Below are 13,585 nucleotides of genomic sequence, written 5' to 3'. Positions count from 1 at the left end.
CTCTGCAACATTTCTCTTGTATTCGGGAGGCGATGTAATAATAATAGCCAAAAAATATTGTGTGCTTCTTCTGGCAGTGCAGAGCGGGGATAGCATCACGATGCCCAGTTCATATTCTTGTTCATGCTTTATCAATCTGTAACAAACTCAGTAACCAGAAAAAAGAACAATTTTCTAGATTTGCTACATGTATTGGGAGACCAACTTAATTTTCTACAATGCCAGAGGAGATTAAGGAAGAAAACTTGACGAACAATTGTCCATACGTATGCAAAGTCTGACCCACCTTAGTTCAAGCAAGTGAACTAAATTTTCAGAAGTCACATAGAGTACCCCCAAAGGGTACCCCCATTTGCACCCCTATTTATCCCAATATATAGATACAACAGAAAACGAACTCAAGAAATACAGTAGAGAAAAAAGAAAAGAATTCCGTCAGGCAGTTGAATGATTTCGTTTTATCATTTCCATAACTCCTCCATTGGAAGTCCACGCTCTGCAGCGACGTCTGAGAACTGTCTCATCATCTGTGTCGCCTTGACGGTAGCCCTTGCATTGTTGAGGGGATTCTTGCTTCGCAGCTGCTTCCCAAGAGCATTTTCAACTCCAGCCATCTCCAGCACAACCCTCACAGCTCCACCTGCAGTGACACCAGATCCAGGGCAAGCAGGCCTCAGCATGACCTTTGCTGCTCCATAGTTCGCCTCAGCTCTGTTTGTGGTACAAGAGTAAATAAACAGGAAACAGTTCTCAGAATTGCTACAAACGTTCAACCTTATTGTAGATAGACTGATAGAGTGAGTTGTTCAACAGGAAGAGGAGAAAAATGGGTTCATATTACTGTAACAACAGAGCACAGGCTTACAGTCATATATTTCTACGTGAACAGCTAGTGAGACCAAAGGCTCTACTTACTTTTGGAATACTCCTATCTACTGCAATTATCAGATGAAAGAAGAATTCCTAGAAATTCAACGTATTGTAGATTAATCAAATACTTCCTCTGTCCCAAATTATAAGACTTTTTTGGTAGTACTACATAACAGATATGGTGCCTCTGCGGTATAAGATACACAATTTATAGAAGTTAGAAAGTACAACAAACATAACCATATTTCCAAATAGAAACATGCTATGTACTCCTATCCTATGTATGAGCAATTCCACAATATCTATAAGCTATGTCTCTTCAATGGAGCACAGTTCATGGTAAGGAGCAATCACATCAGATATATTTGTCCTGTGCTTAGAGAATTGTCAATTCGAAGGGGAGCCTTGGCACAGTGGTAAATCTGCTGCCTTGTGACCATGAGGTCACGGGTTCAAGTCCTGGAAACAGCCTCTTACAGAAATGTAGGGAAAAGCTGCGTACAATAGACCCAAAGTGGTCGGACCCTTCGCCGGACCCTGCGCAAGCAGGAGCTACATGCACCGGGCTGCCCTTTTTTAGAGAATTGTCAATTCGGAAGTCGGAACACATTCCGGCATATATTCAAGATGCGGGATACAATCGTAGGAAGATGTTGATGACCCAATAAGAAAGGCATTTGATGTCTCGTAATACTCTGATCATATATGAGGAAAAGAAGAGAGAAGAAAAAGGATGTATTGGCTTCCGCGAAGATACAGCTTGACTATCCAGCTCCAGCATACTGCAAGAACTTTACTACCTCTCTCCATGCTTACTTACCTTTCTATTCTCCACAGACGAGGTGAAGTCAAGGCAAACCAGATAGTTATTGTGGTGTTCGAGATGCGCAGCAATACTAGTAGAGATAGCAACGCCATGAAGCGACTACGCTAACTAGGTTAGAACAATCCAATTGATTATGCTGGAAAGCCTGGAGCGAATTCTTATTTCAAGTCAAAAACTCCTGTAGTGTCCAACATAAATATTTTTTCTCAAACATGCTTTCTTTGATTACCTGTACAAGCCAGCAAAGTAAAAATCTACTCCAGCAGCGTGACAATGCACTAAAACACACCATGACATTTTTAGATGATGACACAACACTTTGTGACAGAGCCAGAAATTTCAACTAAGAAATTCTGAAGGTTTACAATTGGCTCAGGCAAATAGGAAATTATTCAAAACACATGTATGAAAGCAAATCTGGAGTAACTAACTAAAAGTTGAGTTGATCTTCATTATTTGAAACTTCAAAATTATTGTGTAAAATTTTCTAAATCATGCAATGCTTGACAGATGGAAGATGAACAATATTTATCTAAAACATGTTCTAAATAATAACTCATGAAAGGTTTGTAAAGGTCATGCTGTGCTATGCGAAAAATCACTCAATCAATATTCAATACCAACAGAGAAATTAAAATACGCTATTGTAAAGGTTTTCCATTGGACCATCGAAACAAGAGGAACATTGAAAACACATATGTCATATATTGAAACAGAGGTATTTACTCAGGATTGGGATTTGCTTCAATATTTAGTGCTTCCAAATTCTTGTCCAATGGCAAGATAATAAACACTATTAAGCTCATGCATAAAATCTATATCTATACTACGAGCTGAGTATGATACTTTCCATCTCATCCATCGAAAAATAATTATTGTGATTTCATAATTCTCATCCAACAGTCGTCCAAAAGTTAGGCATATGAAATGATTTGCAAGTACTGGAATGTGTGGACGGTTTCATAACTCTCATCCAACAGTCGTCCAAAATCTATTTGGATGATTGTTATTATACTGGTCGCACAGTGGTCCTGCAAGCTGTGGCAAATCCGCAAATGAGAGTGCCCTGTGGTGTTCGGCTGGAGCAGTGGGGCTCCATGAGTTGCTCATTCACCCTAAACGTGTAACCCCATGTTCTGGGGGCTGGCGTTTACCTTTTCATGCGTCATGCCGTGTGTTTGGTTGTGTTCTGCAGATGAGTCGGGTGTGTTGGGTTGAGGGAGTTTTCTCTCTCTTCCTTGTACATTTTTCTTTCTTCTTAATGAAATGATACTCAGCTCTTCTGCGTGTTCAAGAAAAAAAAAATCATGTGCATGTGTTTTATTTGCAGGCTGAATGTTGAGGTATGTGTGGCTCAATTTACGCTTGCTAACAAGTGCATTGCACGTATACGATTGCAAGTTTAAGCTAATGGCAGTAACTGAATCAATCACCATTAGCTCTGTATATAACAAGAAAAATTATCCATGTAGGTAGAATTCCAGGAATGCATGCCAGAGCTTAACTATTGCTGAGTTGTCCAAGAATGACACTCCCTAGTAGGCAACTAATTAGTAATAACACAACAATTGCATCTGCAATGTGTGGTAAATTGAGAGAATGTTACGTTTTCCATGGAACTCGTTCTACGAATTTCTCAGGCATGTGTTAGTTGATACTTGATCACCACTGTTGTGGCTTGCCACAATTTTGCCTAAGCGCTTAACTGTGGGAATGTTCTGCCACAGTTTTGCCTAAGCCTGCTTAGTTGTGCCAAGTAAACCTTGAACCAAACAAACTTACGGCCTCTTTGATTCAAAGGATTTCTAAAGAAATTTTGGAGGATTCTAATAAGTAGGATTTTTTTCATGCGTGGGTTGGTTGATTAGTAGGGTTACAATCCATAGTAATTTTTCCATACGATTTAATTGTATTAGCTTTAATAGGGAACTTTTCATCACTTCATATACTAATCCTGAATGGAGGCAACAAATGTCGGCTTACGTTTCAAAACAGGTGTTGGGGTTATGGTTAATGATGACATCCGTCATTATGTCCAAACCCAGAAGGGCTTGAGGCAAGGTGACGCTATGTCGCAAATATTCTTTAATATGGTGGCGATATGTTGGCTAATTCTCAAAGCAATGGCTAAGGAGGATGGTCAGGTTGGGGTCCTTATCACTATCTTGTCAAGGGGGTTGTGTCCATCCTCCAGTATGCGGATGACACGGTCATTTTTATGGAACATGACCTTCAGAAAGCAATTAATATGAAGTTGATCCTCTGTCTTTTTGAATAACTTTCGAGTCTAAAAATTAATTTGCACAGAAGTGAGCTCTTCTGTTTTGGTATGGCCAAAGAGGAGAGTCGGTATAGGCAACTGTTTAGTTGTGAGGTGGGGTCCCTTCCATAAATACCTCAAAATTCCCATTCACCACCGCAAGCTCACTGACAAGGAATGAAAAATAATTGAAGACTGCTTCGAAAAAAATCTTAGTTGGAAGGGTAAGCTCTTGTCATATGGAGGACGAGTTACCCTCATCAATGTTGTTCTTACTTGCCTACCGATGTCCGTGCCCTCCTTTTTTGAGATACCCAAAGGGGTGCTTAAAAGGCTAGACTTTTACTGGTCTAGGTTCTTCTGGCAATGCGAGGAGCAGAAGCGAAAGTACAGACTTGCTAAATGGGACATTTTGTGTAGGCCGAAGGATTAAAGTGGATTCGGTACTGAAAACCTCAATTAAAAGTATGTGTGTACTTACCACCGAGGCCTCCTTTGTGAGCACGATATTGTAACAGGTTGGGTATTGTAGAGCTAATGGAGTTTCACCCAACTAGGTATCTTCCCAAAAGCTCGTCGATTGGCCATCACCAACCTTTAAAGGATCCATTGGAAGTCAATATAGGGGCCAGACCTTTAAACATTCAATTCCGTAGAGATTCAATTGGTGAAAAATGGACTGAGTGGATCCATTTAGTTAGTAGATTGATGTCGATCAATCTAAATCAAATGCCAGATACATTCCAATGGAGATTGACTTCGAATGGGGTCTTCACCATGAAGTCCATGTATGCGGAGCTTATGAATTCTGGTCCAATTTTCGTAGGAAGCATATTTGGAAAATTTAAGTCCCTTCTAAGATCAAAGTGTTCATGTGGTTTTTGCAAAGGGAGCTACGTAGTTCTTACCAAAGATAATCTTGCAAAACATAATTGGCATGATAGCAAAAGAGTTGTTTTTGTCATCAAGAGGAAACAAACCATCATTTATTTCTGTATGGCCATTCACTACCTTGATTTGGCACACAATTTATATTACCTACAATTTACCACCACCAACGAGTATACCTGGTCTGTTTGGAAACTGGTTGGGTGGTATTCATCATAATACGATTAATAAGATGGTTGTGTGCATCGCTTGATACAGAGGCCGGGGTACTCCCCTTTTCAAAAGAAAAAAAAAACTATATCATTGAAGATGGCATTATCATTGCATTCCTGTGTTTTTTCTATTCCTGCATTTTAGAAATCATGTGAATGAAAGAAGCCCCACACCTCATGCAATTCAAGAACAACTAGCGATGTGACTGACCTGTGCGGGAAGGTGCAGTACTTGGTTAGTGGCACTGTAACGAGATTGCGGCGGCCGTTCATGGCAGCCTTGGTGATGGCCTCTGAGACTTCTTTGGCCTTGCCGACGCCAACACCAACGTGCCCCTTCATGTCGCCGACCACGACTAGGGCGCGGTAGGAGAGTTGCCTCCCACCCTTGACGACCTTGGTGACTCGGCTGACCTGCACGACACGCTCGCTGAACTCGTCGTTGGGGCGCTGGTCCCGGTCCATGTCGACGGGGTCCACCACTTTCACCTCGAATACGTTGTTCCCCATCAACGACTCGCCGCTGAAGGCCGGCCCGTAGAGCGACTCGTAGGCTGCTGCCACGTCCTCTGGTGATTCCGGCGGCAACTCGTCGAATGGCGCCGGCTCAATGTATCCCTCCGGTGGTGCCGCGAACTGAAACTCCGTAGAGGACACCGCCTCCGGCTGCGGCTTCTCGTCGTCCTCGTCCCCGAAGGCGGCTTCCGCAGAATCCTCCGCCTCCCCTTCCTCATCCTCTTCATGGTAGGAGGCCGAACCGTCCCGGGTGGAGAACATGGAGACAGGGAGCAGGAGGCGGCGGGAGGTGGAGATACGGGCTTTGGGGCAGAGACGGAGGCGCTGTTGAAGGAAGGAGAACAGTGCGGGAACAACGTGGGCGGCAGTGGAGGTGGTGGCCATCGCCATGGCTGTGGCGGCGACCGCCATTTTGGCAAGTTCTTCGGGTGATGCTCCGGCGAGGGGAGGCGAGGCCGCGAGGGAGGGGGAGGAGCAGAGAAGTGCTGGGGTGGCAATGTGGGAGTTGCTCGGCTTATCCTCTTCTGTTATCCGGTGTTTAATCCTCGAGGAATCTGGGCAGGGCTGCAAAATGAATCTGCCGGGCTGGCTCGCTCTTTCAACCATCGGCTCACGCGGGCCCGGTTGCTTGATCTCCACACAAGTTCTAATTCTGTCCCACAAAATCATCAATATGGAGTTCACGTTCAAAAAAAAATTACCTGTAAACATTCTGGTATCTGAATAAAGCTTGGCGAGATTATCTAAAAAAAATCAATATAGAGTTCACGTTTCAAAAAATGAATCTAGCTGCAAAATTAACGGAGCGCACTTCATAAGCAGCATCATACCTTCATTTTTGGAGGTTGGGTGGAGCTATTTCGGAGCGCACATTAGATATAATCGGACGTTGTAGAGTGAAGTTTTAGCTCCCAGATCAGAATGCCCTAGTCTGCCTCGTCAATATCACTCCGCCATGCCAGGCTTCCTCCCGTGGCTCAAGCGCCTCTTCCACGAGCGGCTTGGCATCTCGGAGGTTCGCTTTGCCGGCTGCACTACGGGCACTGTCTTCGTTGTCTTCCTTCGGGAGGCGGAGCAGGCGGCCGCCAGAGGGCGAGCCCTATTGAAACCAGCTCCCACCGCGTCGATATCCTCACCCACAACGCCGGTGACAACTCCTTCAGCTTCGCCTTTCGCCACATTGTTAGCTTGTCGCTGGAGAAGATGCCCCTTGAGTTGTGGGATCGGAGGGGCGTCTCATCCAGCGTGGCTAGCTTTGCTTGCTTGCTTGGCATTAACCATGTCTGCCTCCATGGGAATGACTTCTCTTGCATCCTCCTGTTAGCCAAGGTCGAGGCTCTTCAGCACATCCGCACCACCTCACCTTCCACCGCATTGACGGTGTCGGCATCTACGCTGACGTTCCCATTAATGAAGTCTGGGACGTGGCACGCATGCTAGGCTCCCCCTCCTCCCCTCCTGTACCACCCAACGCCTTCCCCCGAAGGGCGGTGACCATTCCCCTCCATGCGGGTTGTGTCGTGGCCATGCCAACCCACGCGCTACGCGGTCGTCAACGAGAGCATGTCGGACCGCACCTTCCGCGCTTTCCAATACCCACACCTAGCCACTTTTGGCGATTCCATAGTCGTGCTAAACGTCTCTGCCAAGCCTAGATTCCAGAGATACGCCACCTTCGCCATTCCCACCATCCAGGAGGTTGCTCACGAGGACGAGGACCACATGTGCCTTAAGCATGTCCTCAGGGCAGTGGAAGCTAGGCTGTCGCACACCACGGTGGCCTTCGATGCCGATACACTCACCTTCACCTTCTCCGTCAAAATGAGCAACTGTCGTTCGGCCTCTGGGGTAGTCCTTGCAGGGCAGGCCACCATGGACCACGACCGCTTTCTTTGCTTCAATCTCAACCTGGGACAGATTGAGCATCACCGTTGGCGCTCCATTTTATTCAAGCTCTGCCCTAAAACCCTTGCAGGCGAGTTATGCTCCCGCAACTTGCCTCTGCTGCCCTCGATCAAGTGTAAGCATCCACCAAAAAACCATGTACCAAGCTCTCTAGTGCCAGATGTTGGGCCCCTCCTCGCTCTCGTAGGAGAGCACACCTTTCCCTCGCTCAAAATGCCACTAGCCCAAATCAGGGTGCAGGCCCATCAAGTGTTGAACTCCCATCCTATCTACACAAGGCCCATCAAGTCGGGTCCCAGGTCCCTTTGTGGGCCTACTCCCAACCGAATTCCTCTCCCCGGCCGCCTGCACTAATCTTGAGCATGCCTCCTGTGCTATCCTACCCGTAGTAGTGGCCACTAGATTCTGCAGTTGTCGCGCACCCGCATCTGAGCCCGCCGCCACCAAGCGGCACACCTCCCCCACCCTACAACTTTTTTAACCGACAACCATCACTATCCTCGACGACAGATCTGCCGACTGTGGAGCAAGCTCAAGCCTCTGCTGACTTGTCTATTGAGGATGCCCCTCCGGCGGCGGTGAACGTTGCCGCAAGTGCTATGGCCACCTCCCCTTGCCACAGCACGCGCATCCAGAAGATGTACGACGGGGTTCATCTAGGCTCCATGGAGCGCGCCTCCAAGCACAAGGCCTCGTCCAACCCGTCTGACAGTGGGGCAGCCCGTCCCCGCTCGCCAGGACAGAAGCGAGGAAAGACTCAGAAGGCCACGGACGTCCCTGAGCTACCGTCTCTGTGACACGCCAAGGCCGCTCACTCGAGGCAAGGCCAAGCTGCTTGCTCGATTTTGTGATCTGAATGAAGAGGTGGTGTTCGCGGACGCCTCCCTCCCTGCTGAATCGGGTGACGCCTCTGCCTCCTCTGAGTCCAACAGATCTACCCATGGCTAGATGCCCCTCCAAAATTCTACTTTCTCGGGTTCTCTATAACTGCAAGATGCTCGAGGCCTGCTCATGTTGTAGTCTCTCTGTAGTAGTCTGTCATCTTAGTGTGTGGCCCCTTGGGGCGTTGTATCTGCATTACTGCATGTTTCCTGTTTCCCCACTATGCATCTTGCATCATGAACCATGTAAGCTCTCATGAGCACTTTTGTTATCAAGAAATCGTCTTATGCTATCTTCTTTCCATTCTTATGCCTCATGTCACCCAAGATATCTCTCTCTGTCTTTATGAGGATCTCTAGTTGGAACGTTAGGGGGCTTGGCGATACTGACAAATGCACTCTAGTCAAAGATGCTCTCTTGGCTAGTCGATCGTCTGTGGTTTGCCTGCAGGAATCAAATCTGCGGCAGCTGGACATAACAAAGGCGGCCACCTTCCTACCTACAAGCCTGAGGTTGTTCATCTATATACCGGCGAGTGGGTACTCAGGTGGGCTCGTCCTTGCCTGGGACGACAGTGTGGTCCAAGGCACTGAGATCGCCAAGAACAGGTTCTCCATCACCATGAAGTTTCAGTCCAGAAGCAACAACGACAACTTTGCTCTATCCATAGTATATGCCCCTTGTGAAAATGAAGACAGACCGGAGTTCTTTTATGCTATGAATTAAGTGTCTCAGGTGCTAGCTGAACCATGGATTGTACTGGGAGACTTCAACATCCCATGAAAAATCTCAGGGAAGGAAGAATTGGTCTCTAATGGACAATTTCAACTCCTGGATCCATCAAAATGCTCTGGATGATATTGACATTACAAACCACACCTTCACCTGGTCAAACAAAAGAGTGGAGCCAACTCTTGTCAAGCTGGACAAAATTCTTGTCATTGCAGACAGGAGCCTGATTTTTTGGACACTATGACAGTTGTTCTTCCATCAACAAATTCAGACCATGCCTTGATTGGTGTGGATTTCTACAAAAAAAGCACCCAAGTGCCCTTTTTCAGGTTCGAAAATCACCGGCTGCACGTACCAGCAATACAGGACCTGGTTACGACTTTCTGGCAAAGAGGCTGCAGGCCCTTCGCCTCGGCTTCGTCCCACCTCAGCTTCAAGTTCAGAAGGTTAAGGGCGGCAATCAGAAAATGGAACAAATCAAGCACGCCCCTGAAGTTGACTATGGACAATTGCAAGCATGTGGTACAGTTCTTAGATGCAGTGAAGAGAGAAGACACCTCTCTAGGCTTGAGTTTTCGCTAAGGAAGCATGCAAATGCAAAGGCGCAACAGCTGATACTATGGCAGAATATGGCTTGGAGGTGACGAGCAAAGATCCGGGGCTGTTTGTTGGGTGATGAGAACACAAAGCTCTTCCATGCTACTGCTAACTACCAACACAGGAAGAATCGGGTGAGGCTCCTGATTGTATATGGCATTGAATTCTTTGGTGAACAGGACAAACCGAGGATCGTCACGGGCTTCTTCAAGGAAGTTTTTGGAAAGCCATAAACCTCTATGCCATCACTAGACCCTACACATCTATATGATCGTTCTGATTTGACATCCCTTGAAGACCCTTTTACTTGGGGCAAAATTACGAGTATTATCCAAAAGACTCTGAACAACAGGAGCCCGTGGCCTGATGGATACACAAATGAGTTCTATAAGGAATTTAAGGAGCTGCTCAAGGAGGACCTGTTATGTTTCTTTCAAGAATTCTATGATCACGGGGGCAATCTGCAAGACATTAATCTGTCCAACATTATGCTCATACCGAAAAGAGATGACCCTACATATATCAAGGATTTTCACCCAATCTCTCTAGTTCACAGTCTGCCCAAGCTAGTCACCAAGGTCCTAGCAGTACGGCTACAACACCTCAACCCAGCTCTTATCCACCCATTGTAGTCAGGTTTCCTACCCGAGCGATGCATCTTGGAGAAATTTGCACTAGTTGCGGAGTTGGTACAACAAGCTAATAAGAGGAAGAAACCTATGGTTGTACTAAAGCTAGATTTACAAGAAGCCTTCAATACTGTCTATTGGGATGCTCTGCAACAGATTTATGTGGCAAGGGGATTCGGACAACGATGGGCTAGGTGAATCTCAAACATCTTCATCTCCAGCTCGGCACAGATTCTGATGAATGGCCACCTTGGGGAGAAAATCTGTAAGTGCATATAGTGCCACCCCTAGTTGGTTTTGGAGTATTGACGACAAACATGGTTTAGGGACTAATGTGTTTGTGAGAATTGTAGGATAACATTGGTAGAAGTCCCTCATTGATTCCGTTTACCTATCAGAGATGACCCCTAAAAATGTATGAAGACAATGGTGGTTCGTGAAGACATTCACGTTGAAGATAATGACGTGTGAAGACATTCACGTGAAGACTATGGAGTGTGAAGACGTAGTTTCTTTCGTAGTTTCATTTTCTTCTTTATTGATTCATAGGAACCACCATATTGTTAAGTGGGGTCCAAGTGAACAAAGTCAGAAGACTGATGTGATGCTCAATCAAAATCCTATGTCTTCGAGTGAAGATAATGAGAGTAAATCGTATCCAGAGTTGGATGAGTCAGCTTTGCTTGTAGCCCAAGTCAAGCCGCCGCATGTGTTTGAAATCCGATCGTTGGACACGTGTTGGTTCCTTAGTGACCTAGGGTAATTTTGGACATATCATGTTGGGTTGCCTCCTGGCTATAAATAGCCCACCCCCTACACCATAAATTGGTGGCTGCTCAGAGTTAGTGCATGACTTTTGTCGTTTGAGAGCAACCCACCTCCGAAGCCTTTGAGAGAGAGAATCCTTGCGAGGACAAAGCCCAAAACACCCAGAGCCAAAGAGTGTTAGGCATCACTGAAGTATTTCTGTCCGCGTGACCTGAAGACTTGTTATACTTGAGGACTGTGTATCCTCCAGCCGGTTAGGCATCAGGTTCTGAGGATCTAAGAGTCATGGTGGATCACCGGTGAAAGGAGTCTGTGAAGGTTGGAAGTCTACCTTGAAGACTTACCAAAGTGATTGGGCGAGGACTGGGTGTTCTTAGCTCAAGGGGAATAAGGTGAAGACGCGGTCTTCTGAGTTCAATCTCAGCCTCCCTAACCAGATGTACAGTTGTCACAACAACTGGAACTTGTCTACCAAATCCTTGTCTTCACCAAGCTACTGGTTCTATCCCCCACCTCCTTTACATTTTAGTTTGTCTTCGTGAAGTCATTTCTTGTTTGCATGATCAGTTTGACTTCACTATGCGAAGACTATTACCTGTTTGGCTTCATACTATCTTCCGTTCCGATCTGTACTACCTAGCTGCTATTAGTCTTCGTGCTTTCATTATATTGCTTACTTGACTATGGTCTATCTAGTGTAATTTCTCTTCCACTGCATATCATATAGGTTCCATTTGATTGTCTGTCTTCAAAGACCTCGTGTTTTGAAGACTTTCATAAAAATCGCCTATTCACCCCCTTCTAGTCGATAACTAGAATTTCAATTGGTATCAGAGCAAGGTGCTTCCTTATTTTGTGTGATTCGATTTAACCACCTGCAGTTTTAGCTATGTTGACTGCAGGGATAATCAAGGTCTCCGCTGCATGCCCCGTCTTCGATGGCACTCATTAGCCCTACTGGAAGAATAAGATGTGCATGCATCTTGAAGCCATTGACATCGACCTCTAGTATGTTGTCAAGACTGGTGTTCCCAAGGTCAGTGAAGGTGTCACCGCTGCTGAAGTCAAGAGGTTCGCGCAACTGGACTCAACCTCCAAGAACATCATCTGTGGTCGTTTGATCAAAGGACAATATGGCTGTGTGAGTGCTCTGAAAACTGCGAAGCTAGTCTGGGACTGACTGTCCAAGGTCAACTAAGGCGTCTCAACTCAGAGAGACTCAAGGATTGATGTACTTCGCAATCTCTTCAATCGCTTCAAGAGAAATGACAATGAGAATGTCCAACCCACTTTCGATCGCCTCACTAATATCACAAATGAGCTTCGCGCACTCGGCGCCACTGAGATCACCAAGCATGAAATTGTGAAGAAGCTTCTGAGATCACTTGACAACTCATTTGACACTTTGGCCCTGATGATTTAAGAACGCCCTGACTTCAGAGATCTCAATCCGTGTGACATACTTAAGAGGCTCAATACACATGAGTTCCAGCTGTCTGAGAAGAGAGATATCTATGGCCCCAACTACGGCTGATCTCGTGCTTTGAAGGCAAAAGTTGTTTCCTCATTTGAAGAAGAATCTGACTGCAGTTCTAATGATCCTGAAGACATTGGCAAAGAGCTAGCAATGTTTGTGAGAAAGCTCCAAAAGTTCTCCAAGAAGAATCAGTTCGGCAAGTCTTCAAGATCCAGTTCCAAGAATGACAAGGCTACTAGTCGTGACTACAAGAAGAGAACCTGCCACAAATGCAAGAAGCCAGGCCATTACATATCTAAATTTCCTCAATGGGACAAGGAAGCCAAGAAAAAGAAGAAGATCAAGTAATATGATTCTAACGACAAGAAGAAGAAGAAGAAATCCTCAAAGTCTTCTTCGAAGTCTTCATCATACAAGAAGAGCTCATCTGGCAAGGCTCATGCATTCATTGTCAAGGAGATTGATTCAGAGGAGGAGTCTGCTTCTGAGGAGGCGAAGTTGGAGTCTAAGGAGGAATCTGATTCAGGTGGCAAGCCTGGCTCTAGATTCGGCATTCGTCGCCAAGTCAATCTTCAACACTGAAGACAATGGTCACGCCGTCGACACTGAAGCCAATGATGGGGATGACTCTACTCCAACCTATTGCTTCATGGCACGAGGTGCCAAGGTAAACTCACGTGATGCCTACTTTCAAACCTCCAGTGAAGATGACTCTGAATGTGGATCCAAACCAAGATATAAGAGTCTTGCTAAAATTGCAACTGAACAACAAACTGCAATGGAACACATTCAAAAATTGCTAGACAAAAGTGATGACCCATTGGACGAGGAAATGAATCAAACTCAGTCCTTAATCGAAGACATCAAAAACCTTTGTGTTAAGTACGAAAAACTTGAACGTCGTCATGAAACCCTCTTAGCCACTCATGAGAAGCTTTCCTATGATTATCTTCAAAGGAAGCAAGATCTAGAGAAACTAAGAGCGTTTCACGAAGATCTTCAAAAAGAGAACGATTCACTACT

General features: G+C 45.7%; 1 protein-coding gene across 1 annotated transcript; it reads right to left on the bottom strand.

The window, feature by feature from the left end:
* Positions 1 to 231: 231 nt before the first annotated feature.
* EMB3113 (Ribosomal protein S5 family protein) lies at positions 232 to 6,205 on the bottom strand. The gene is made up of 2 exons (XM_048714530.2): positions 5,268 to 6,205; positions 232 to 711 (listed from the first exon to the last, which is right to left on the bottom strand). The coding sequence occupies exons 1-2, from the start codon at positions 6,176 to 6,178 to the stop codon at positions 462 to 464; spliced, it is 1,161 nt and encodes a 386-aa protein (XP_048570487.2). The 5' UTR covers positions 6,179 to 6,205; the 3' UTR covers positions 232 to 461.
* Between the last annotated feature and the right edge of the window lie 7,380 nt (positions 6,206 to 13,585).

The sequence above is a fragment of the Triticum urartu genome, chromosome 4A (genome assembly GCF_056163025.1).
Source record: "Triticum urartu cultivar PI428250 chromosome 4A, HENAU_Tu73, whole genome shotgun sequence".
NCBI lineage: Eukaryota > Viridiplantae > Streptophyta > Magnoliopsida > Poales > Poaceae > Triticum > Triticum urartu.
The sequence above is the reverse complement of the archived record's forward strand: the minus strand, read 5'-3'. Positions and strand labels throughout refer to the sequence as shown.